This window comes from Mizuhopecten yessoensis, unplaced genomic scaffold, assembly GCF_002113885.1.
Source record: "Mizuhopecten yessoensis strain PY_sf001 unplaced genomic scaffold, ASM211388v2 scaffold11143, whole genome shotgun sequence".
NCBI lineage: Eukaryota > Metazoa > Mollusca > Bivalvia > Pectinida > Pectinidae > Mizuhopecten > Mizuhopecten yessoensis.
The window spans coordinates 1,321,653-1,344,994 of record NW_018408901.1 but is presented as its reverse complement, the minus strand read 5'-3'; the positions used below and the strand labels follow the sequence as shown (position 1 = coordinate 1,344,994).

The window sequence follows — 23,342 nt, the reverse complement described above, 5'->3', positions numbered from 1 at the left end:
AGGGGGGGGGGCGAGGTCAAGGGGAAGCGAGTTGCCAGTCGTGATCCGTCAGTCTTTCCTGTCTATGCTACTGGCTAGACCAATATCGAGTTCGAAAATGAAGATTTGTTTATGCCAGACATTCGGATTCGGATATATATCATGGACAAGACAAGGGTAAATTATTGCACGAAATTCTTCATAACTGAAATATTCCCATGAAATTCAAGATTCACACCCAATCGTCGTATGATGTCCGGAATGATTTTGAAGGGCGTTCCTCGTGGTCAATTCATTTTATCAATAACTAGATAAAAGCTGTAAGTTATTTGAATGGTTGCCAAGCTAAAATTACCGTTGTTTTCGTTTGGCGATCTATGTGAACAACTAGATCGCCAAATTTGCCAAAAGTTAAAAACAAACAAAAACACACACACACAAAAAGAAAAACGTTGACATATTTCCGTCTTTGGTAAGCAGAAAACCATTCATATGCAATACTGCCTCTTCAGTAGTTCTATGTGGTGATAGCCAGTAATATTCCTTTCATTTGGTGTCATTTCAGCATACCGCCTCAAGCACGCACAGCACAGCACACATGCATACATTACACACATGGCGGCCAGTCCTTTCATTACCGAAGTTGTTAATGAATCGCTAAACCCTATACACTCAACCTCACCTCCGATCTATGATGTGGTTACTGTAAGTCATTTCATCTGTCTCCTATCTTTTATGATACCTTAAGTCATACCCTCCGTCCCCGATATCTAATGAGAAGTATAGAAGATACAACCGAATTAACTAGATCCTCGTTCGTGCCCAGTTAAACATCCTCATATTGTCGCAGCATATATACTGTTATCAGATATACACGTATCAAACAATGTTCAATTTTAATATCAAAACAAAAAATGACAAAAATCATGTACGCTCTCGCTGATCTCATGAAACATGACATGACTCTTTTTGACCTGTCTTATCAAACATTAGCCTACTTCTCACAGCGACATTACAAACCAACTTTACATCAACAAACAAATAACACACTGTCTATGTTTTAGGATGCAATGATGCTTGATATTACTAAACGAAAAATATATTTTCAAGGTCGAATTAACTATGTTTCCTTCCTTCTTTACATTTGTATAATCCTGCTGCAATTCCTAGATTCGGGAAATAGAATAGGCCTGCTGTTCTCAATAGTAGGCGACTAATGTGACACCCTCGGCAGAATTGGGGGGAGGGGGGGGGTGTATTTTGTGTATTCCCCGCTCTTCTTCCTAGGATAAATTGAAGTTACATCAATTGATCTGCTGTCGCAATTAGATGTTTATAAATTCTCTTCTAGCGTCCCTTTATTTGTCTTTCACTGTTCTCTCCCTAGGTACCTATCTTCATATGTTATTGGCTGTTGCGAGGACGTTAAACCCCAAACATCCAAAAACATAAGTACTAGTAAGTGTCTTAAAGGAATAACAAAAGCTACGGATTATGACGTCGTCAGTTGTCGGAACGCAACATCTACATGTTTTATGTTGGAAACAAAATATCACGAGTTGTTCCACGTAACTCCTGAATGAAAGTTGCTATTTATTTGAATGATTGTACGATAGAAACTGAATGGTAAAATGTTAAAAGTCTGCATACATAAGTACTTAGCGAAATGGTCAGATGGTATCAGTTTGAAATACTGAATAGCAGCATAAATCTGGAGTTAAGTTAATCATTGTGCAATGAAATTCATTTAATTGTGTTTAGAGAATATATATAACAGCAATGTTACACTTATGTAAATTGTACCAGTAATGTTATATTTTAATCTTTCATCACTACCGTACCTGATCGTAATGAAGCTATAGTGCAGAAGACGTATTACAAAAAATGTATAACAATAATTCTGATGAATACACTTTTAATAATGGCATGACTCTGAATCATCATAACACTGAATGTGTTTTTTTTTTTTATCTAAACGAGATTATTTAATGAAACAGAGACACTAATGAAATAACGGAAGTACGAGATTAATCCAACAACATTCGCCGAGTCGAACTTCATTATCTACTTATAACTAGCTGATAGAGATCAAATTAAGCACAAAGACTTATTGATGATATTAAACAAATTCATCGAGGCAAAACATCCCCTACTTGAGACTTTATTAAGCAGACAGAAACCATTGATCACTTATATTGATACTCCACGCGATTCAAGTGAAAATCACGGGCCAAGTCGACACACAGTATTTGTGTTTCTGATCTCCGTTTCCAATCGGAACGATGACGTAATTAATTTCTGTGTCGAGCACACACACCAACAACTGTTAGATGTGTATGACGACGGCGGTAACCCAATCGAGTGTGCCTTTAGGCCATAATGCTGATTAAATAATAGCTCATATCTGAAATTGAAATTTGCTGATTGCTATCAGTTGGATTAACTGCAAAGGTCAATATTCTGGGTAAAAGGTATATTTTTGAAATGCCACAAAACAGAGGGAGGTTGTCGGATGATTAAAGACGTGTCAATATTGTATTTTGTGGTATAGTATCAGACATGTAGTCCGGATATATGGATGGTTGTTGATACCAACTTTGACCTGATAACACAGCGTCAGTCAAAGACATATTTTGTCCCCTGTGTTCTTTTACCGGACCAGCAATAAAGGTTTATAAAAACTGAAAAAAAAAGTTTCATAATCGTTGGAATGTAACTAAAAAAAAAATACATTTCAAATCAAAAGGAAGGATATCACGACCCTCCTCCTCCTTTTTTTCTAATTCATTCGGCTGAGAAGTGCGTATACGTATACATGTCACGGACTTACTGTACGTTAAATGCACGTAATTAGAATGAGACTGGATCATTTTACATTTGGCATTTAGAATATTACAAAACAATGTATTCAATATATTGTCTGACATCCTGTCTGTACCATCAAGACCACATGTGTCCATACAAAAACATTTACAGAATACCCCAATTATATTCCCTATAAAATAACAGGCTGTCCACAAACAATCTGTGTCATGACAATATCATTTTCTACATGTTGTGGTCGCTATTAGCAGGTTTTTCTAGGACTGTAATGTGGTAAAGAAATAGTATATTTATGACGGACCTTTGTGTAGGTAGTTTAAAAATACTGATGGAAGTGCAATCTATTTAGTGGACAATGGGTTTGAATCACAAGCAGCCCCGATGTGTTCTCCGTCCCATTACAAATGAATCAATGCAACAAAGTTGCCTCTATAAAAGAAATGATTATACCTAGACAAGAAAGTCCAAACAAATTCAGTTTTAGACATTTAATCCGAAATGCTTATTAAAATATTGTCGAATAAAATATGAATAGAAATATATTTTTCCAAAATGACATTTTTTCAGATGAAAAAAAAAACACGCACTATACACTCCCACAAATCTGATGCATAGAAAAATACTGATCCTTCATTCCTTACGTAGAAATATATTTGTATTCATGGTGACTTTCAGACCAGTGAATGATGGCCATGTACAGACACCGATCATAAAATGCCCTAGTAACTCTTAGCCGTAATTGAATAAGCATACTCAATCGTTCGTGGCCCAGATGTCGAAGAGCAATTAAAAATCAGTAAAGTAACCAAAACTACTGGCATTTAATGATAATTGCACTAGTAAACACGACAATCGTTACGGAATTCTGATCACTAAAATTGTACATATGTTTAACCTGTCTAGATAATAACCTGTGTAATACTGATATATTTCTCAAATATACATCCTATTATTTGTTATTTAAGGATTGGACCGCCTTTTTTTAATGTTCATACCGGCATGAACATTGGAAAATACCGTTCAATACTTGCATTTACATTCTAAAACTTACAGTCATTATTGATCTAACTATAGGTTCTCCCTGATATTGAAGGGTCTGTTTTGTCAGTGCAAACCAGATTCCTGAAACAACCTATCGTCACTAAAATGTTTGCTTCTATCAGATATATCACACTTTTCGACGCGGGAAGAGAAGCTTTAAAATGACCCTGATCAAATTGCTTCCATAGCCCTATAAACACGATTTCTTCTGGTAATACTTATTTAGAGGAGACTGCAATGAAATGCTAAATATATTTGGATGCAAGAAGAATCCAAGTAAGCCCATATATATATATATGTATCGTATTTATTCGTATTTTGTACTTGGGACAAGCTTTATTTAATAATGGTTACAATAAGCAGTAATTATTTGACATATTATACTTTCCCCCTGAGTTCTTCAGAGAGCAAAAAGAAATCTTGTCATGTGATCATGTAATTGGATAAATCAGATTCAATATTTTATTTCAACTGCATGATTAATATATCTGTAAGATCATTTGAATAAACAGGTACAGTGTATCTATATGCAAATATTCATAGTCTACACTGACATTCAATCAATACCAATTGTTTTCGCAATCTGGAGTTATCAAAATCTGACCATTGAACGTTACAGATTTCCATGACGTCGATAATATTACACGTGGGCGGACCTATGCAATTATTTCTCAAACGAGACGCAAATATTTGACATCATCAACAGTAGATGTGGGCGGAATTAACCATGGCTTATGCAAATTTCAGGTTCTTGTTTTTATTGAACTAATCAAACGTTTTTAAAATGAAGTTTGTGTCCGCTTAGTAGACTTTTTAATAGAAAGGTGTGCCCAATTCACAGAAAGACTGTAAATATAAGCATTTTGGTCAGGTTAACTCTAGTTGAGCACGAGTTAATTTATCATGAACATTTCTAACTTGAGTTATCATCTTATAACCTGACAAAAAAGAAAGTATAAATTTAAATTAATTTGATTAATTTGATCCATGTTTGATAGAAAACATATCTGTAGAATTGTACCAGTTCAGAAACTTTACTAAATCCTATTCTTTTTTACCAAATAATTCGAGGCATAACGATTCGAATAGTACTTCGATTTGTTTGTTTTACTGCCCCTTCCTATAACATTTGTATAGCCCACCGATATAGGTGTGTTTATCACTATAGCACATCAGATTATATAAATTATCATACATATACTGTTACAACAAATGAGAGCTTTCTTCCAGTCAGATGTGTAAAATCATAAAAAAAAGTATAGGTAACTGATCATTGCACTAGTTAACCTATTCAAATTATTTAAATATAAAAACATCTCCACATATAGCTTCTATACACACCAGAGATAAAAGGTACAAACAAAACCGCATTCATGAGAAGAAGAAAAACATCGGAGCATAGAAATATATATGCTAAACAACAGAAACTTAAACGACATTAAAACAAACGGGATAGGCCTCATTTCTTCCTGCACATAAGTAACACTCGTCTCACGTAATATCCAAGACATTATCTAGGTCAGCAGCGACCTCAGACACGTTAGATAAATGTCTATTTTTTAGAATATATTAAGCATGCATCATAGTAATACGTGTACATATAAGACATATAAAGTAAGTATTGTGTTGTAGTGGTGATGGTTGCGTTGCTACTGCTAATGGTGGAGTTTTTATAAATATTGTTTATGATAGTGGGTTGGGGGCTAAGGCCAATTCGGTAGGGATTTCGAGGGTCTTGTTGTGAAAGTGATATAATTTGGTTGTTTTGAATTGTGGAGGTTGGGTGTTTTGTCTAATATTCCTTTTTTTTTTTTAATCAATGGTATTTGTGGTAGTAATCGTTTCTTTATTGGGTATGGTAGGGATGATTTAGCGGAGTTAAATTTGCATTTAAGTGATATTTTTGTTGTGGAGATGATGGTGGTTGTCTGGGGAAGTTGTAGTGACGCTGTTAGTTTTATGTAGTTTCAAATAGTGGTGATGGTGGTGTTGGTGTCAAGGTTTTGCTGAGATGGTGTGAATGATGGAGGCAATGCTATTAATGTTAACGGTCCAAACCACAGTTATTTGCGTTTTAAACATCTCTTTCGTAACCCACGTCGATACTCCATTCTTATTGGTTGATTTAAAATAAAAATAAATACTTTCTACGTATGGGAAAGGGTCATCACCGCTGTAACCCCATAGCAATATTCGATTTTCATTGATCACAAAGGTTTCCAAATTTGCAAACTTGCTAAATTTGGCTGGATATGGCGCTGATAGTCTCTTGGAATTTGGCTGTTAATCACATATCTACTTCAATCGATTATTTGAGTGATACCACCATTACTTACAATGTCGGTTGGATTCTAGAAACTTCCCTGGTGAACATTCACGTGCAAACACAGATAAGTACTAGAATAAGATACTCGACTACTGGACTACTCGAGTATTGAAGATGTAGTGAAAGATTTTTGATAATAGTCAATGCTGCATATGGTATACGTATATATTAAATTAATCAATTAAAATTTATGAACTTAATGGTTTTACGCACCTCACCGTCTGTTTTTCAACAGTAGTTTTAGACCAATTTAGATTACCACCTTTTGGCACCTAGCCTCACCGATGAGTCATTAAAGGACGAAACAGGTGTATGAAGCAGTGTTGTAAATATGTTTAGCATACTGCATTACCAAATGTTTGAAGGTGCAATAACCTTTGTGTGTTGCGTTCATCATTCATAATATTACTTACAGCATAAGACTAACAAAATCAAAGGCGAGCCAAGATGTCATTGGAATGTACGCGGAGTGCTGCAATATATTTGGCAGGAAATGAATTTCACATTATCAACTGTTATGTATCTGCAGTTTTGGTGCTATATGAATGGCGCTCTAGTTTGACTTAATTGACGTTTATGTAGTCTTTGCTGCACCATAAAACACCATCTATGTTTTCATTTCTGACGTATTCTTCGCAGTAATTGGATGTTTTGCGATGAAACGATATGTATTGGCGACAAATGTACTTAATGTCTCAGTATGTAAAATGATGCCATTAATTGCTTGCATCTGAGCACTTTACCTAAGTTCAATCGCACAGTACAAGTGCGCTTCCAATACACATTAAGGTCATATGTGTTCTTCAACCATTCATCGATCGTTTTGCGCTCACAGTAATACGGAGCCGTGTGTATTTAGCAAATGATTAGTATCAAATCTCAAATGAAACGTGAGAACGCATACCCAACAATATCACTACTTGTTTCCTGTCGTATGTACCAGTATCAAGTACCTCATTAATTGTTAACAGGTCCTTTTATCAATAAATCACAGGACAGACACAATGCAATCATACAGCGACAAGTTTTTGATTGAAAATAGATTGACACACAAACATCAATGTGAACACAGTCGGTATATGTGCCAATCGAATTAGGTCAACTACTAATAAATGTAAGATTTGAGATCAGGAATTTAATTAAGCCTATTCAAGTCTTTTGAAAGTATGTACTTATGGTCCATTTTAGGTGAATATAATAAATATCTAATTTGTACTCGAATTATGGCCAGCAAATGAAACCTTATTGTATCAGTCAAGGCTGTATAATGCGGCCATTCCTGTTGATAGACCACCTGTATTAGGAGACCACATTTTGGGTCCCCGCGGTTGGTCTCTTTATTGGTCCCTTTACTGAACGAAAACAATCATGTATTTATTAAAACAAAACTGTTAAACACATCTTGATTTAAGTTTATTCAGTTGCACATTTAATTGTGGATACTGCTATTGGTTTAATCATAAAAAAAAAAATATGCACCACACACAGTTGCATAGATATTTTGTGGCGACAGACTAACGACAATAACAAGGAACATAATTTACAATGTTATCAACAAGAGGCTTCACTGATAGTTTTTACCATCAGTATATCTTTCAGTAGAATAAAATGAAATTGATGCGCCGAGTGACTTTTTGTGAGCATGTAAATTAACTTATAAAAGGATCTTTGTGCTGAATGTGTCGATACACGTCAAAGTAATGAATGCATATCATAATATATATCAACAAATCAAAATGATAAAATAACGTTTTATCATAATACGATAGTAAAATTATCTCGCGTTTTCCCCATATTACATCCAAACTCAGAGTTTCGTTTTCATTTGAAATAAAAATGAATTATCAATTAACCGTTGATGTTACTAAGATAGAGTTGTAAGTTTGACTAGTGTCCTGTAAGTATTCAATCAATCAACCAATCAATACAGACAATATTCGTTTGGTCACAAAAAGGTCAAACTGTAATTCGAAATAGCGAATTACCAATTATCATCGCAACATATAAGGAATATCATGATATTTTAGAAAAGATACGACAGCATGACATTTCAATTGAAAGGATATTCACACATGCTATACACATACTGTCTGAAAAATAGAGTATATAGTATTTAACTGTAGAAAGGCAAAGCACTTAGAACTACTTGGACTGAAAGCATGGCGATGGATGGTAATATGTTTATCGTAGAGCAATAATGGTGGAAGATAATGTCTCTTGCCTGTCATTACTCACCTATTTGAACGGTGTTGTCGTCCGAAGCAAGACACAACATCAAAAGCGTAAATTGTAAGTACAATAGTGTCACTAATGCCATTTTTCTTTGTTCCTGATCTCTCGAGAATAGGTGTCTATCTTGAACATACTTTGAGAATTACTTTCACTACTGCCTGGCGCATACTAAGGCGTCCACATCACATTCACTTTAGCGCATGCCTGCCTAGGGTCTGCTCAGCACATCTTCCCTCCGTTTCCAATATACACACGACAGTCGCCGGTATATAAGTCTGTGCTATTGCAAATATGAGTCAAAGCGTGAGCGACATTGTATGTTAGAGATGATTGCACAATGGTTTCTCTCACTGGCCGGATGCAGATCGCGTTCGCTAAATTAACCAATATTTCGGCAAATTACATCTTAAACAATTAGCAAGGGTCGCGATGCAAATCTATCTCTCCAGAAGCCTTGCTACAGAGGCTTGGAGAGCGGGCTGTCAGATCAATGGAGCGTCTCTCGACATTTCTATGCACAAGCTTGTAGGAGAGGTTCGGCATATTCGCCCTCTGAACACATCCATTAGATACCATAAAGCCTTTTTCCCAGACTCTGTTTACAGATAGAGGATCTGTGTAACACTGATGTAGCCTCCTATTAATTTACTTTCCGTCTCAGTGCGCCCGATGGATTTCTGTGCAAAGTAAGACTACATTTGGTTAAAAGCATCCTTAACGAAAGCCAAACATACACTATTCAATCGTTAAAATGAATCCTCATGAGACAAATTACTTTTTGTCTTCAGAATTTTCCTGAAACGTTATGCAGAATAGTGAAAATCCAATACTGGACACCAGTAAAATAAAGGTTTATGATTCATAAATGTAGCATTCTTTTTTAAACAGATAATATCGCCGTAAGTGGTACACGTGATTTAACTGGTCCTTTATGAAAATTGATTTATTTCAAGCATTTGAGAAACAAGAGGCATCGAAGACTTGTTGTTGTTTTAAAGAACTCCTCGTTATATATTATCCTTTTTTAATAAATTAAAATTCAAAACAATTCTACCTTAAAATTAAAAATTGGTATATGTAGAAGATAGTTGGTAAGTCGTTTTGTTAATACCAGCTGCTAGATGATTTTAAATTGGTAATGAAATAAAAAAAACAAAAAACAAAAACAATACGTTGACATTTAGAAATTGTGCAATTATTCAGAGAGTTATTTTTAAATACTCAACAACAGGAACACGTTTCGGTTTCATATTAAATTTATTCTGTTAATGTACATTCAGAACATAACACCTTATGGAATTTTCATAAATCGTCGGAAATGTTTAGTAGTGTTGATTGTTTTAACATTAAAATAATGGGGAGGGATTTAGTTATAATTTACATTAAACGTGTGACGAACCGCCCGCCTCGCTCAGTAAGTATGCCGTGAAGCGCGTGTGCTTGCCCATATTGACAGTATAATTAGTGGTTTATACTGACACCTTTCGCTCCGGCACGGAGACCGGCCATCTCCATTGACATCCATTTGACTCCATTTTCTCCCATAGAGAATCCTGCGGCATCTCAACCTTTTCTGCGCCTGCGCGAACTGGCTCTTCCTAGATTTTCTCGATTGTCTGTTGAAGCGAACGTTAAACAACTAACTGTTAGCAGCCCATGGCTTGATTGCTTACTATGGCGATTTCGTATTTTGGACATGTTGTAGTTAAACCAAACACAAGATGAGGAGTTGTAGTGTAATATCATACATGTTATATTTGTTTTTTGGCACTGTCCTTCTGAAGACAACCAGCGCGTCCCGGACTTACAACATAAGTAAGTACCTATCTTTGTCTGCATGTTTATGATAGTAATATGTGTGTGGTTCGTACGTCGTAATAGTCTTTGCTATTCTAAATTCAATTGATATGATACATTGTTTTTAATTATCATAGAAATATGCCACTTATATATACAGCAATCGTATATGATTTAAGTTGAAACTCATATTATTAGATCGTCAACATATTCCTTTATTTTAAGAGTCGCGAGGAGAGATTTCGAATGTTGTTTTCAGATAAGATCATCATTGATAATTGTGTGCTTGCCCAAGTCGAGACAGTAGTCAAAATATCTAGATTTCTTGTACAAATACACACAACCCTATTGCGCATTCTGGGGGCATTTTTATCGATTAAGAACATTACAAGGCATGGGAGATATTAGACGGGTAATTGGTAACGTGTCAGGGAAGATCTTTATATCAAACCAATTCTCCTGGATCGATCGGTTCGGTCCCCCCTTGGGAGGAGACCGTCGCTCGTCGGGGAGGAGGGTTCCAACTAAACCATTATCATTAAATCAGAGGGACAGAACAATGAATTATATTTGTGCCCGACAAAAAATCGAACAATTTCAATCGGCAACCATTCAAGTATGATATGAAATTGCTTCGAGTCCAAAATATTTCAGTTTTCAGCCGGCAATATGGTGGTGCAAAGCTCGAGGTTAGTAGGCATGCAATATTGACAACTGCGTGGAGACACGTAAGTCATTGATCCTAATTTAGACGTCACCATGGAATACTGAAAAGTCGACGAAACCAAAGCACTAAAACAGTCAGAATACCAGTAGTTCCTCTAGCCTCCTTGAAGGGCCACACCACGTATGGGTTGTAAAGCAAAGTTTATTGTCAACTATTTTGATACTTCCACTATAACTAGTGTGAAATACACACAAATAAAATACAACTATTGTAACTTATACGATGTAGAAAACCTGTATTCGAGGTTTTCGGAATATTATTGTCGATCCCTATGTCTCTCTTGGGGTCCCCTTGTGCTACTGTAATGCAAGGTATAAGTCATAGAAGTGTGAAGGGTATTCCTTGGTGTAGTTCGGGACCTGGTCCTCTGATCGTTAAACAAAGCAGTAATGCATCCTGCGTTTCTTTAGGGACTCAACTGAGGGCATGTCCGGAAACATAGCATTAGTTTTAACACCCCGTTATGTAACACTACATGCATGTACAAGGTATATAAGAGCCTCTACTCTTGACATTTTTTATACGTTGACAGCAAATTCATAGTTTTGAGTCGAAATGCTTTCCTGTTGTTGGATTATTAATAACATTTTATTGCTTCATCTCCATTGAGTTATGGATTCCTCTATCCTTGGTTCGGTACTTATGTAGAGTTTTTCAATCGCCGACATCTAGTTTAATGTTGATAGAGAGGAGTAAATTCTACTGTAGTGAACATTTAAAATGTTTGGTTGTGCCTTTTATTCTTTTCAGTTTTATGCATTTAGAAAAAAATAGTATACCAAAGATTTTAACACACAAGGTTAAATTCATTCAAATTAAAAGTCGAAATTTACAGACAAAAGAAATCTTATAAGGCAACAAATACAAGAAAGGCATTATAAGCCCATGCAAAATGATAGCACAGGCAACCATTTGAGTAGATAGGCGCTGTGATAACTAAGTTCTTCAATATACACATCAACTTTATAAAATATCTAGTTACTTCCTCAGGATGACGTTACTTGTTTGCGTTATGAGTGATTATTAAGGAAAATGTATGAGGTCTACATTTAAATTAGACAAATTTTGCTCAATATTATGTTACATTTTTTGTGTGATAGCAATATGCTTTCTATAAACCTTATAAGTAGAGAGGTATGATGTCTAAACTATACAATTTGCTTAAGATGAGGTTGCATATTTTTAAGTGATAGCAATAAGGTTTCTGTCTATTTTAAGGTATCAGATCTTAATAATCAAATTTGCTTAAGATGAGATTGTATACTTTGTATTTGTGTGATAGCAATGTTTTTAAACCATATCAGTATCTAGGTACATTGTATGATATCTAAATTATACAATTTGCTCAAAATGAGGTTACATATCTTATGCGTGTGATAGTTACATTGTTTCTGTCTAGATCAATACAAGATGTCTAAATGACTTATTTTACTGCAGATGAGGTTGCATACCCTAATCGTCATAATGCAATGGTTTGTGTAAACAGGTTGTCATGGTTATGCTGTATTGACTTACATTACGTCAGCATCAAAAGTGTGAACATACAATACATGTCAACATTGATACAATGTAGCATAACCACCCACTAGACATCATGAAAACACACATGCATTAACACAGTCTTAAGTGTATGTACACTAAAAGGCATTGAAGTCCTGGCTGATGGAAAATTGCCAATACATTGAATGCGTAATACACACATGTATACACACCATTTTGTTCATTTGAAACCTAGAACGGATATCATTATAATCTGATGGCGTTCTCATTACAAACATCATCTATCATCTGCATCGATATAGAATTTACGTCTCGAATTTGTAATATGTTTGCTAGAAATAGCCATAAACGAGTAGTGGTTGTGACGCTAACATCTGTTGGCATATTGAAAAACATAACCGGCAGCTGCCATTTCCCGTTCGTTTAGATTTATATGCCAACGTCAACACAGAAATATTTGTTGCAAATGTATTAGGTATTTAAACTACAAAGATGCAATTCAATCTTAAAATTTACGTTTTAGCAATGTTTCAATTAACAATAACATTGTACGCGATTTGATATCTACTGTATTTTTTATAAGTATCGTCAGTGACGGTTATTGAAAGAACAACTTTCGAAATATCGTTTAAATTTCAGAGATTGTTTCAAAGCAATTCATAATTTCGTGTGAAACAGTTATTCAAGAGTAATTTGACGTTTAAACAACGTTGATTCATTTTGGTAGCCACAATACTACGATATATCGTATATTTCCTAGGTTCACATAATGAGCAAACACGGTAGTGTATATGTAAAAATAAAATGAGACATGTTAATTCATAATGAATAATCAACACAATGACATCTCTAAAGGTCGGGCTACCAATTCTGCATTGATATTAAACAAGGTAGATTCACGGATCCTGTAGGAAACAACCGTTTCAATTTACTGTAAAGACTATTCCTTGTTACTGCAGATATAGTCAGGACTGAATTACTCTATAAACTATTTATCTACGAGCGTTGTAAGAAACAACAATTTGGCTGACTTCTGTAAAGTGTTGTAAAGTCAAATATTTTCGTGGGGCCTAAAGTTCATGGTTTCCTGATAAATCACTATGAAATGCGTACATGAATGCGTGAATAACGAAAACCCACTCGAACGGAATATTGCTTTGTATCAAAGTTATAATTACTTTGCGGACATTTGAATTCGTTAATGAAAATAAACCAATAACCCAACGAAATTATACACCTTACGAAAATTAATAATCTTCACAGTAAATATATTCAGATCTTTAAAGGAGCAGCATGTTCATTCTCTGATGTCAAAACTATCTCTGGATCTTTTGGGGAACAAATGTTCTGGTTTACATTACGCTTTCTAACCCTGGATACAGCAGAATAAATCTGTTAACTTCAGACTGATGAAACTACATGTATATAGATCTCAAACCTCTGCGTATGAAAAATACACGTGGCCCATGTGGAACACCTACATGCATGTGGAATACGTGTATTCCGACGTTACAATCGAAAATGCGTCAAAAATGTGTTTGACTAACTGTAGCAATTTTGCCTTCGGTTGCGTTGAAATTTCACGAAATTAAGAGGTGGAGGAAATGTCATTATGTAGCTATGTACAGGAAAGATATTCTACATTCGGGTGCAAATCTTGGTGTTTGAACCTTGGCAAAGCCTCGGTTCTGACCAAAATTCTTAACCTTCGGGTAGAATATACGTATCCAACATACTTGTGCCTTCATATGAAAGACTCTATCAGGAAACAGTAGGTCGCTATCATCTGCTAACTATTTTTCTCCGGGTTATGGTGGAGAGAGTATACTTGTAAACCGTAGCTCTGGATTCTGTAATTTAAGAATCGCCGGCAGGGGGCAGCACGTCTATTATACAAGAATCGCCAGCAGGGGGCAGCACGTCTATTACACAAGAATCGCCAGCAGGGGGCAGCACGTCTATTGCACAAGAATCGCCAGCAGGGGGCAGCACGTCTATTGCACACTTCCATTGCGTAAATTATGCATCTCCCTACAGTACATGGGAGCAGTATATAAATAATCAGCTGACAGGTACCAGTTGGGCCAGCGAGCATTACGTCGCACCCATTAGAAGTTACCCATACATCGTCAAAATCTATATACATTTTGTACATAATTATGCAACACTACTCAGATTAGACCGTGTAATAATGTCACAGTTTCCCGATTCAACGTGTATGTTACATGCATACAATGCATAAACCTAAGTGAAACAACGTTATATCGCGTTATTTTATAGTTGAATATCCTGTCAATCTGTCATACGTTATGTATTGAACATTACGCTACTGTTAGCTGCCGTTTCCCAGATGGAAAGCCTTCACGTTTTCATGCATATTGCTAAATCCATAGAAAAAATATCATAAATCTCATTAATTGTTTTCCCATTACCAGAGTAGTACATCATTTGATGAGCACAAAAATCAGTAGCGGCGTTAACTTCAAAAAAAGCGTCGATGTAATTGGACATTGAATATCCAACGCCATGTCTAGACTTTTAACATTATTTATCAAACGGTAGAATACATGTGGGCGAAATTGCTGGTGATCGAGCCGACGTGTGGATTACGGTGAATACTGCTCTGAATGGCATGTCCTGTTGTGTTTGGTAAGCGGCAGGCCCTCCCTACAACAACGTATTACGAATTTTGCTTATTTAATCGTTTCGGGTCTAACGTCCTCGCGACAGCTAAGGTCATATGAAAACGAATGCATCTGACACTCCACAGAAAAAAAGGTTATGTATTCAAAGTGTTGCAATTTTGATTTCTGCAGGAGCCCACGTAACTCAGAACATGCATTGGAATACCGCAGGCCTGCAGGCGTAGTATTACAAATGAAACAGATTTCGGCAAGTCGATTAAATAACTGAACATATCGCATAAAACGTGAGGAGGAGTGGGTTATTTGGGGAGAGATGGATTTAGAAGGCGAGAATAAAAAGATGTGGGAGAGGTGAGATGCAGCGTGGATGAAGGGGAGGAAGTTTGTTGGGTAGAAAAGAATTTGCGGGGAATAGAGGAAGTTGGGGATTTGTGGGAGATTGGTAGGCCGTGGATTTTCTCATCAATAAAAATAAGTCATGAAGATTTTCGCCACGGGTGGTTCTTGTGTGTTTATTTTTTATTTCCTATAATCGAGACATGGTCATCTCATCAAGGATGTAGGTAATAAAACGGATATTTAGCATACACATACTGTACAAATGTACTTGTAAATACAGGCTTTATATACACATATGGTACAGCAAATATCCAAAAGGTTGAATTAACCCTCACGTGCGCTGCATTTTATATTTTGTTGTATCACTCGCCTTAGCGAGAAATATTATAGATCTGTCATCAGACATAGATAAACCGAAGTTATTTACATTGGTACTGCTTAAACTATGTTTGACGTTCAGCTTTAAAACGGAATCGGTAAGGACTGGTAAGCCCCTTAATAATAATTTGACAGGTTTGAGAGTCATGCCACCGTGTCAAGGTTACTGTAAAATAAGACATTTTCGTGTGGCCCAAATTTCGTGGTTTCCCGCCAAACACCATTTCGTTGGTACATGATTTCGAGGGAGTAACAACTCAAACGTAAAATTTCCTTACATCATAATTACAACATTTCCTTTATAACAAAGTTGTGATTACGTCATGGACTTATGAATCAATGAATAAAGATTACCCACAAAATCAACGAAATAAAAAAAATAAAAAACAATGATTTCTAAGTATGAAATTTCAAAACAAATTGTATATTAAAGTGTCCCTTCATTGGGACAATCATCGGCAGAGACCGTATCAATCTGACCTTAGCTGATGTAACGACATATAGCCTTAAACACACATTGAAATGCAAAGCCGTCTTCAATTGCAGAACATGCATCGAAAAGGCTAAATGGAAATGTAGAAAAACTTGTATTCCTAGCAAATAAGCGATTTATGTAGCTGAACAGAACTTAAAATGTAGAATAGAAACATTGAAGCTATAGCGTTATCTAAGATGGTTGAAGATATAACCTTTCTCTATTGGTCTCTCTTCTAGATGGGCTACCGGAAGTAACACAAAATGTGGACAAAGTATGTAGTTTTGGAGAGTGGTGCTGTAAGTAGCGTATACTGTAAACATACAATAATGTCTGCTAATCGACGCTACAATTCAAGTTATACACATCATCACGTAGCGCTACAGTTGGTTATACATGTAACGGGCAGAAACGTATCTTCTTATCTTAATGTTTTCGTAGTTAAGCACTTTCGTGTCCAGAAATCGCTGAACCATCCTAACGGCTGTTATATATCACGTGTAGCGTACCTGGTGAACCGGCAATAAGCATAGGTACGGCAATAAATCTTCAAAATTTCAGTTTGAGCAGGTAATTGCTTGAGATATCTGCAAATACACGTGTTTATTGCGTATGTACAACACAGTGAAAGCCCTCTTATATGAATTGCGTAGGAACAGAAGAACTAAGCTATGTTGACAGATAGGTGGACATAAAGATGATACTGACATGCAAAAGGCTAAACCTCTAGTAGATAAAAGGGCAAAAATTATATCCAAGTAGGATTATACTAAGTACGGATGTCACTCAACCATTGATAAAAAAAAACTTAGAGAAAGAAAACGTTTGAGAGAAAAAGTCGAAGCGCGTTCATTTGCGTAGGCTTTGATTGACATGATGACATTATGATATTTTACTTTGGATCGAATTTTAAAAAAAGAATGATAATAATTTGCGAGCAGCCAGCTGTGTTCAACGACTCAGTAAAACCAGGACACGACACAATAATAGCATTATTTCAAATATACATGTAATAAAGACATGTACTTGTCCGATTGTTATACCCCAAACGATTGACGGCCTGTCATTCTACTCCAAAGTCGTCGTTGCAAAACATTTGAAAACATTTGAGATATTGATCGGAGAAGATATAAAATATTAAATAGACCTGAGTGTCTGCCTATACAATGCCGGCTAATAGTTTCTCGTGTCCGTTCAAATGTAGGGCGGAATCCCAAAGGATCGTCTATAAAGCGAATATTTCCGGATCATCATTGCGGGACGGTCATTATCGTTCCTCGTATTGACATACTGGTTCGTCTATACAAAATTACCCGCCTCCTCAATTTAAAGGTTAAAAGCGTGAAGGTCATATACCCATGATTGCCGAAAAGCAAAAGGTCTAGAAAATACATTATTGTATATTGTTGCATTTTCCATGAAATCGTATACTCTGTAAGGTTACAATGATTGATACTTCAAATCACATATGTTTCCGTGGGGTTTTTTGTGCATAAGTTAGGTTGTAAGTTCAAATGTGCCTCAACAAAGGGTATTATTGGTTTCATGCAGCATAGTATTAGCACCAACCCCCATCCTGTAATAAAGTGATTTATCATGATCGCTCAAAAGTAAGGTGTATTTTAGAGTAGTTTCTTAAAGCCATTCACTCACATTAAGTCATTTCAATATTTCGCATCTGTCTCTTTCCTTACTTTAACATAAGTACGTATTATTTGAGGATAACAAGTTGTGACATATTGTTTTAACTTTGTTACCAATTGTTATCTTTACAAAACAGTTATTATCAATTTTACCAGGCAGACCTCTCGACGTAAGGGATGTCGTCATATGATTCGGTAACTTCAGTTTCATTAGTTTTACGTAAGTCTGATATTTTAGAAATTATCAAAATTTCATTATAATCGAATTGAATGCGACTATTGTATTGCACTTGCATCACCACGACCTGATTCTCAACTGTATATACTTCAGTATATAGATATGTAAAATATAAGTTTATTACACTATTTCTGCCCTTTCGGTGGTGTTTTCCAGGGCACCCGTCTTCATACTTCCTAAGATGCTGCAAGGTCGTGAAAAAATAAAATATAGATATAAATTAATATATAGAGCATCACTGATGAGCTCTAGAAGGACGTAGGAGGTGCATTTTCCAAATTTCATATGTGCAACCATATGTGTCTGTCTTACGTTCGTTCTTAATATAATTGAACTGAAGGTTTATACATTTTCTATTTGTGTCTGTTTACTCTGTACCCGGCTCCAGACTGTTAGTTGTGTAACCTTGATCCAGACTGTAAGTTGTGTAACCTTGATCCAGACTGTTAGTTGTGTAACCTTGATCCACAGTCGACTAGGAGGTGTATGCTGATGGAATTCCATTACATGGTTATGTTTATTTGTCCTTGAAACAGCTCCACGCACTGATCACAGAAGATATGGCCACTCATTGGCCACCCTGATGTGTCATCTCACTGAAATTCCAGCAACAGGGAAACAGGACTGATTAGTTAATTAGTGTGTTGTTTAACGACCCAGCAACGTTGAAGTCGTGTCGGGCCTGACAGCAGTAATTAGGGACAATAACAAAACTAAATACACCAAAACGAAACTGAGCAGTACAAGTTTTGAAACTGTACACATAAGTACACAGCGAAAATAGTTGGATATTTTAGCACAAACAATTCAAAAATTTACAAGTTTATAGTATGTCGGCTTGGTTCGCAGCTGGCTCGTACGTGTACCTATTCAGCACATCATTCAGGTTCATTGAAACGCACAGACGCGTCGCCCACAGCCGTAGGAGAAAATGTAAAGATTCTAAGTATTGCTAGGGGTCAGCAGGTTATCCACATTAGTCGCCTTTCTCAAACAATAAAAAGGTAGTAAAATACTGCAGGTCTATTCTCGGTTTGTTCAATGTTTTCTAAGCCGATAACATACAGGAAAACACTGTATTGTGAAGGGAGGGTATTCTGGGGGGAGTCAGGTAAGAAATATATGTTATATATTCATTTTTTTCTTCTGTTTACGTACTGGCATGGTAGAATAACTGTTGTTAGTTTAGTCAACATTTTAATCAATGAATCTTGGTATTTTAGTTGCAGAGTGGTTTTGTCATTAGTAGCAGTAAAACTTCCTTATGGTTGAAATAAACTCTTCACGTTACAATCTCAAAAAAAATTCGAACAGAGGAATTCTTTTTTCTTTTCTAGTTTCTCTTTGTGTCTGATCATGCATTCGTTGTGATTCATCAATGACAGAAATTCTAATTACGACACGGGAAGACTTATTTCCCTATCAATTCTAACAAACTGTCGCATCAGGACACATCCATTTGTCCTCATAGTTCCCCATCATGACCTGACACGTAGGCTTTAAGCGTTGGACTTTGAGTTGAATTATGTCTCTTGAATTGATTTAAATACCAGTTTCTGACTCAGGATTTGTGCGACTCCGTGGTCCCGATCAATCCCATTTTATTTCCACCCCATTTCCATAGCTAATTGAATTTTCGTTTCACACCGACCCCGTCTCTTTCAGTCGTGACGTTGAATATAATTATTTTAAAATAAAAAAAATCCATATTATGTTATTCCTGCGTGTGTTCTTATTTCAAAGTACTATTTATTTTATCTCTTCCATGTATTCTTGTGGACGGAAATAATTCCAGCATGGTAACTAATAGTTTGAAGAATAAACAATCTAAAAAGTTTGTATGTTTGTAACGGTATAAAGAGTTTGATAAAGCCCTTTATTCGGAATAATTTAGATTTTAGTTTTAATTCCTTGGCCCTTCAGTACTACTGATAAGTCCTTTAAAGATGAAATGGACATAGATTAAGTATACACTGTTACAGAATGTGAAGGTGCAGTTTTACAGTAAGTAGAAATCGGGTTACAATCCTGGTCATGCTGTAAAAGTCAACTGTTCGAAAAACTCGTTTGTAATCCAAATCGCACAGATTTACCTCGGTATGAATATTTGGTTTAAAATGTTACAGTTTTCGATTCAATGGCTAGTCGTTGAAGGTTTTAGAAAAACTTTATAAAATATAGTTTCAGATTGATGGTGGTATATCCTTTTGAACCAATACGGTATACATAGAAATACAAATATTGTCCCGATGACCTCAGCGTAATGATACCTCTGTAGGGAGTCCATATCCTTGAGATGCCATCTCGAAAAAGCCAATGTTTGATGTGCAGCAGGCTAAATAGGACACAAGTGACTACATGTAAACATACTGGGAAAATGTTAGAGGTCAGTCGCTGCCATACACATGTACAATGTCTGTTGTCCCTGGCCGAGCTCCATACACGAAAAATGTTAGAGGTCAGTCCCGGCCATACAAATTTACTATGTATGTGGTCCCTGTCATACACATGTACTATGTCTGTGGTCCCTGCCATAGACATGTACTATGTCTGTGGTCCCTGTCATACACATGCACTATGTCTGTGGTCCCTGTCATACACATGTACCATGTCGGTGGTCCCTGTCATACACATATACTTTGTATGTGGTCTCTGTCATATACATGTACTATGTCTGTGGTCCCTGCCATACACAAGTACTATGTATGTGGTCCCTTTCATACACATGTACTATGTCTGTGGTCCCTGTCATACAAATTTACTATGTATGTGGTCCCTGTCATACACATGTACCATGTCTGTGATCCCTGTCATACACATGTACTATGTCTGTGGTCTCTGTCATACACATGTACCATGTCTGTGGTCCCTGTCATACACATGTACCATGTCGGTGGTCCCTGTCATACACATATACTTTGTATGTGGTCTCTGTCATATACATGTACTATGTCTGTGGTCCCTGCCATACACATGTACTATGTCTGTGGTCCCTGCCGTACACATGTACTATGTCTGTGGTCCCTGCCATACAAAAGTACCATGTCTGTGGTCCCTTTCATACACATGTACTATGTCTGTGGTCCCTGTCATACACATGTATTATGTCTGTGGTCCCTGTCATACACATGTACCATATCTGCGGTCCCTGTCATACACATGTACCATGTCTGTGGTCCCTGCCGTACACATGTACTATGTATGTGGTCCCTGTCATACATGTGTATGACATGTACTATGTATGTGGTCCCTGTCATACACATGTACCATTTCTGCGGTACCTGTCATACACATGTACCATGTCTGTGGTCCCTGCCATGCACATGTACCTATGTGGTCCCTGTCATACACATGTACCATATCTGCGGTACCTGTCATACACATGTACCATGTCTGTGGTCCCTGCCATGCACATGTACCATGTCTGTGGGCCCTGCCGTACACATGTACTATGTATGTGGTCCCTGTCATACACATGTACCATATCTGCGGTACCTGTCATACACATGTACCATGTCTGTGGTCCTTGTCATACACATGTACTATGTATGTGGTACCTGTCATACACATGTCCCATGTCTGTGGTCCCTGTCATACACAAGAACTATGTCTGTTGTCCCTGTCATACACATGTGCCATGTCTGTGGTCCCTGTCATCCACCTGTACTATGTCTGTTGTCCCTGACATACACATGTACCATGTCAGTGGTCCCTGTCATACACAAGAACTATGTCTGTTGTCGCTGCCATACACATGTACCATGTATGTGGTCCCTGTCATACATATCTGCGGTACCTGTCATACACATGTCCCATGTCTGTGGTACCTGCCATACACATGTACTCTGTATGTGGTCCCTGTCATACATGTGTATGACATGTACTATGTATGTGGTACCTGTCATACACATGTCCCATGTCTGTGGTCCCTGTCATCCACCTGTACTATGTCTGTTGTCCCTGCGGTATACATGTACCATGTCTGTGATCCCTTTCATACACACGTACTAAGTCTGTGGTCCCTGTCATACGCAAGTACTATGTCTGTTGTCCTGCCATACACATGTACCATGCCTGTGGTCCCTGTCATACACAAGAACTATGTCTGTTGTCCCTGTCATACACATGTGCCATGTCTTTGGTCCCTGCCATACACATGCACCATGTCTGTGGTCCCTGGCATACACATGTACCATGTCGGTGGTCCCTGTCATACACATCTACCATATCTGCGGTACCTGTCATACACATGTACAATGTCTGTGGTCCCTGCCATGCACAGGTACCATGTCTGTGGGCCCTGTCATACACATGTACCATATCTGCGGTAGCTGTCATACACATGTACCAGATCTGCGGTACCTGTCATACACATGTCCCATGTCTGTGATCCCTGCCATGCCATACACATGTACTATTTATGTGGTCCCTGTCATACCCATGTACCATGTCTGTGGTCCATGTCATACACAAGTACTATGTCTGCGGTTCCTTTCATACATACTATGTATGTGGTCCCTGTCACACACATGTACTATGTCTGTGTGTACTATGTATGTGGTCCTGTCATACACATGTACTAGGCCTGTGGTCCCTGCCATACAAAAGTACCATGTCTGTGGTCCCGGTCATACACATGTACTATGTCTTTGGTCCCTGTCATACACATATATTATGTCTGTGGTCCCTGTTATACACATGTACTATGTATGTGGACCCTGTCACACACATGTACCATGTCTGTGGGCCCTGTCATACACATGTACTAGGTCTGTGGTCCCTGCCATAGACATATACTAAGAATGTGGTCTCTGTCATATACATATACCACGTCTGTGATCCCTGCCATACACATGTCCCATGTCTGTGATCCCTGCCATGCCATACACATGTACTATTTATGTGGTCCCTGTCATACCCATGTACCATGTCTGTGGTCCTTGTCATACACATGTACTATGTACTATGTCTGTGGTCCTTGTCATACACATGTACTATGTACTATGTCTGTGGTCTCTGCCATACACATGTACTATGTATGTGGACCCTGTCACACACATGTACCATGTCTGTGTTCCCTGCCATACAAAAGTACCATGTCTGTGGTCCCTGTCATACACAAGTACTATGTCTGTGGTCCCTGCCATAGACATGTACTAAGAATGTGGTCTCTGTCATATACATGTACCATGTCTGTGA

The 23,342-nt window shown here is 37.1% G+C and overlaps 2 protein-coding genes across 4 annotated transcripts in view; one reads left to right on the top strand and one right to left on the bottom strand.

The window, feature by feature from the left end:
• LOC110466740 (glutamate receptor 2-like) overlaps positions 1–9,124 on the bottom strand; it is a 45,653-nt gene extending 36,529 nt beyond the window's left edge. For both annotated transcript variants that reach the window (XM_021523460.1, XM_021523462.1), the window contains exon 1: positions 8,405–9,124. In XM_021523460.1, the coding sequence (XP_021379135.1) occupies positions 8,405–8,486 (82 nt within the window). In that variant the 5' untranslated portion in view covers positions 8,487–9,124. The remainder of the gene's footprint in view (positions 1–8,404) is intronic.
• Positions 9,125–10,020: 896 nt separating this feature from the next.
• Positions 10,021–23,342, top strand: part of LOC110466732 (glutamate receptor-like) — a 111,209-nt gene continuing 97,887 nt past the window's right edge. For both annotated transcript variants that reach the window (XM_021523453.1, XM_021523452.1), the window contains exon 1: positions 10,021–10,216. In XM_021523453.1, the coding sequence (XP_021379128.1) occupies positions 10,123–10,216 (94 nt within the window). In that variant the 5' untranslated portion in view covers positions 10,021–10,122. The remainder of the gene's footprint in view (positions 10,217–23,342) is intronic.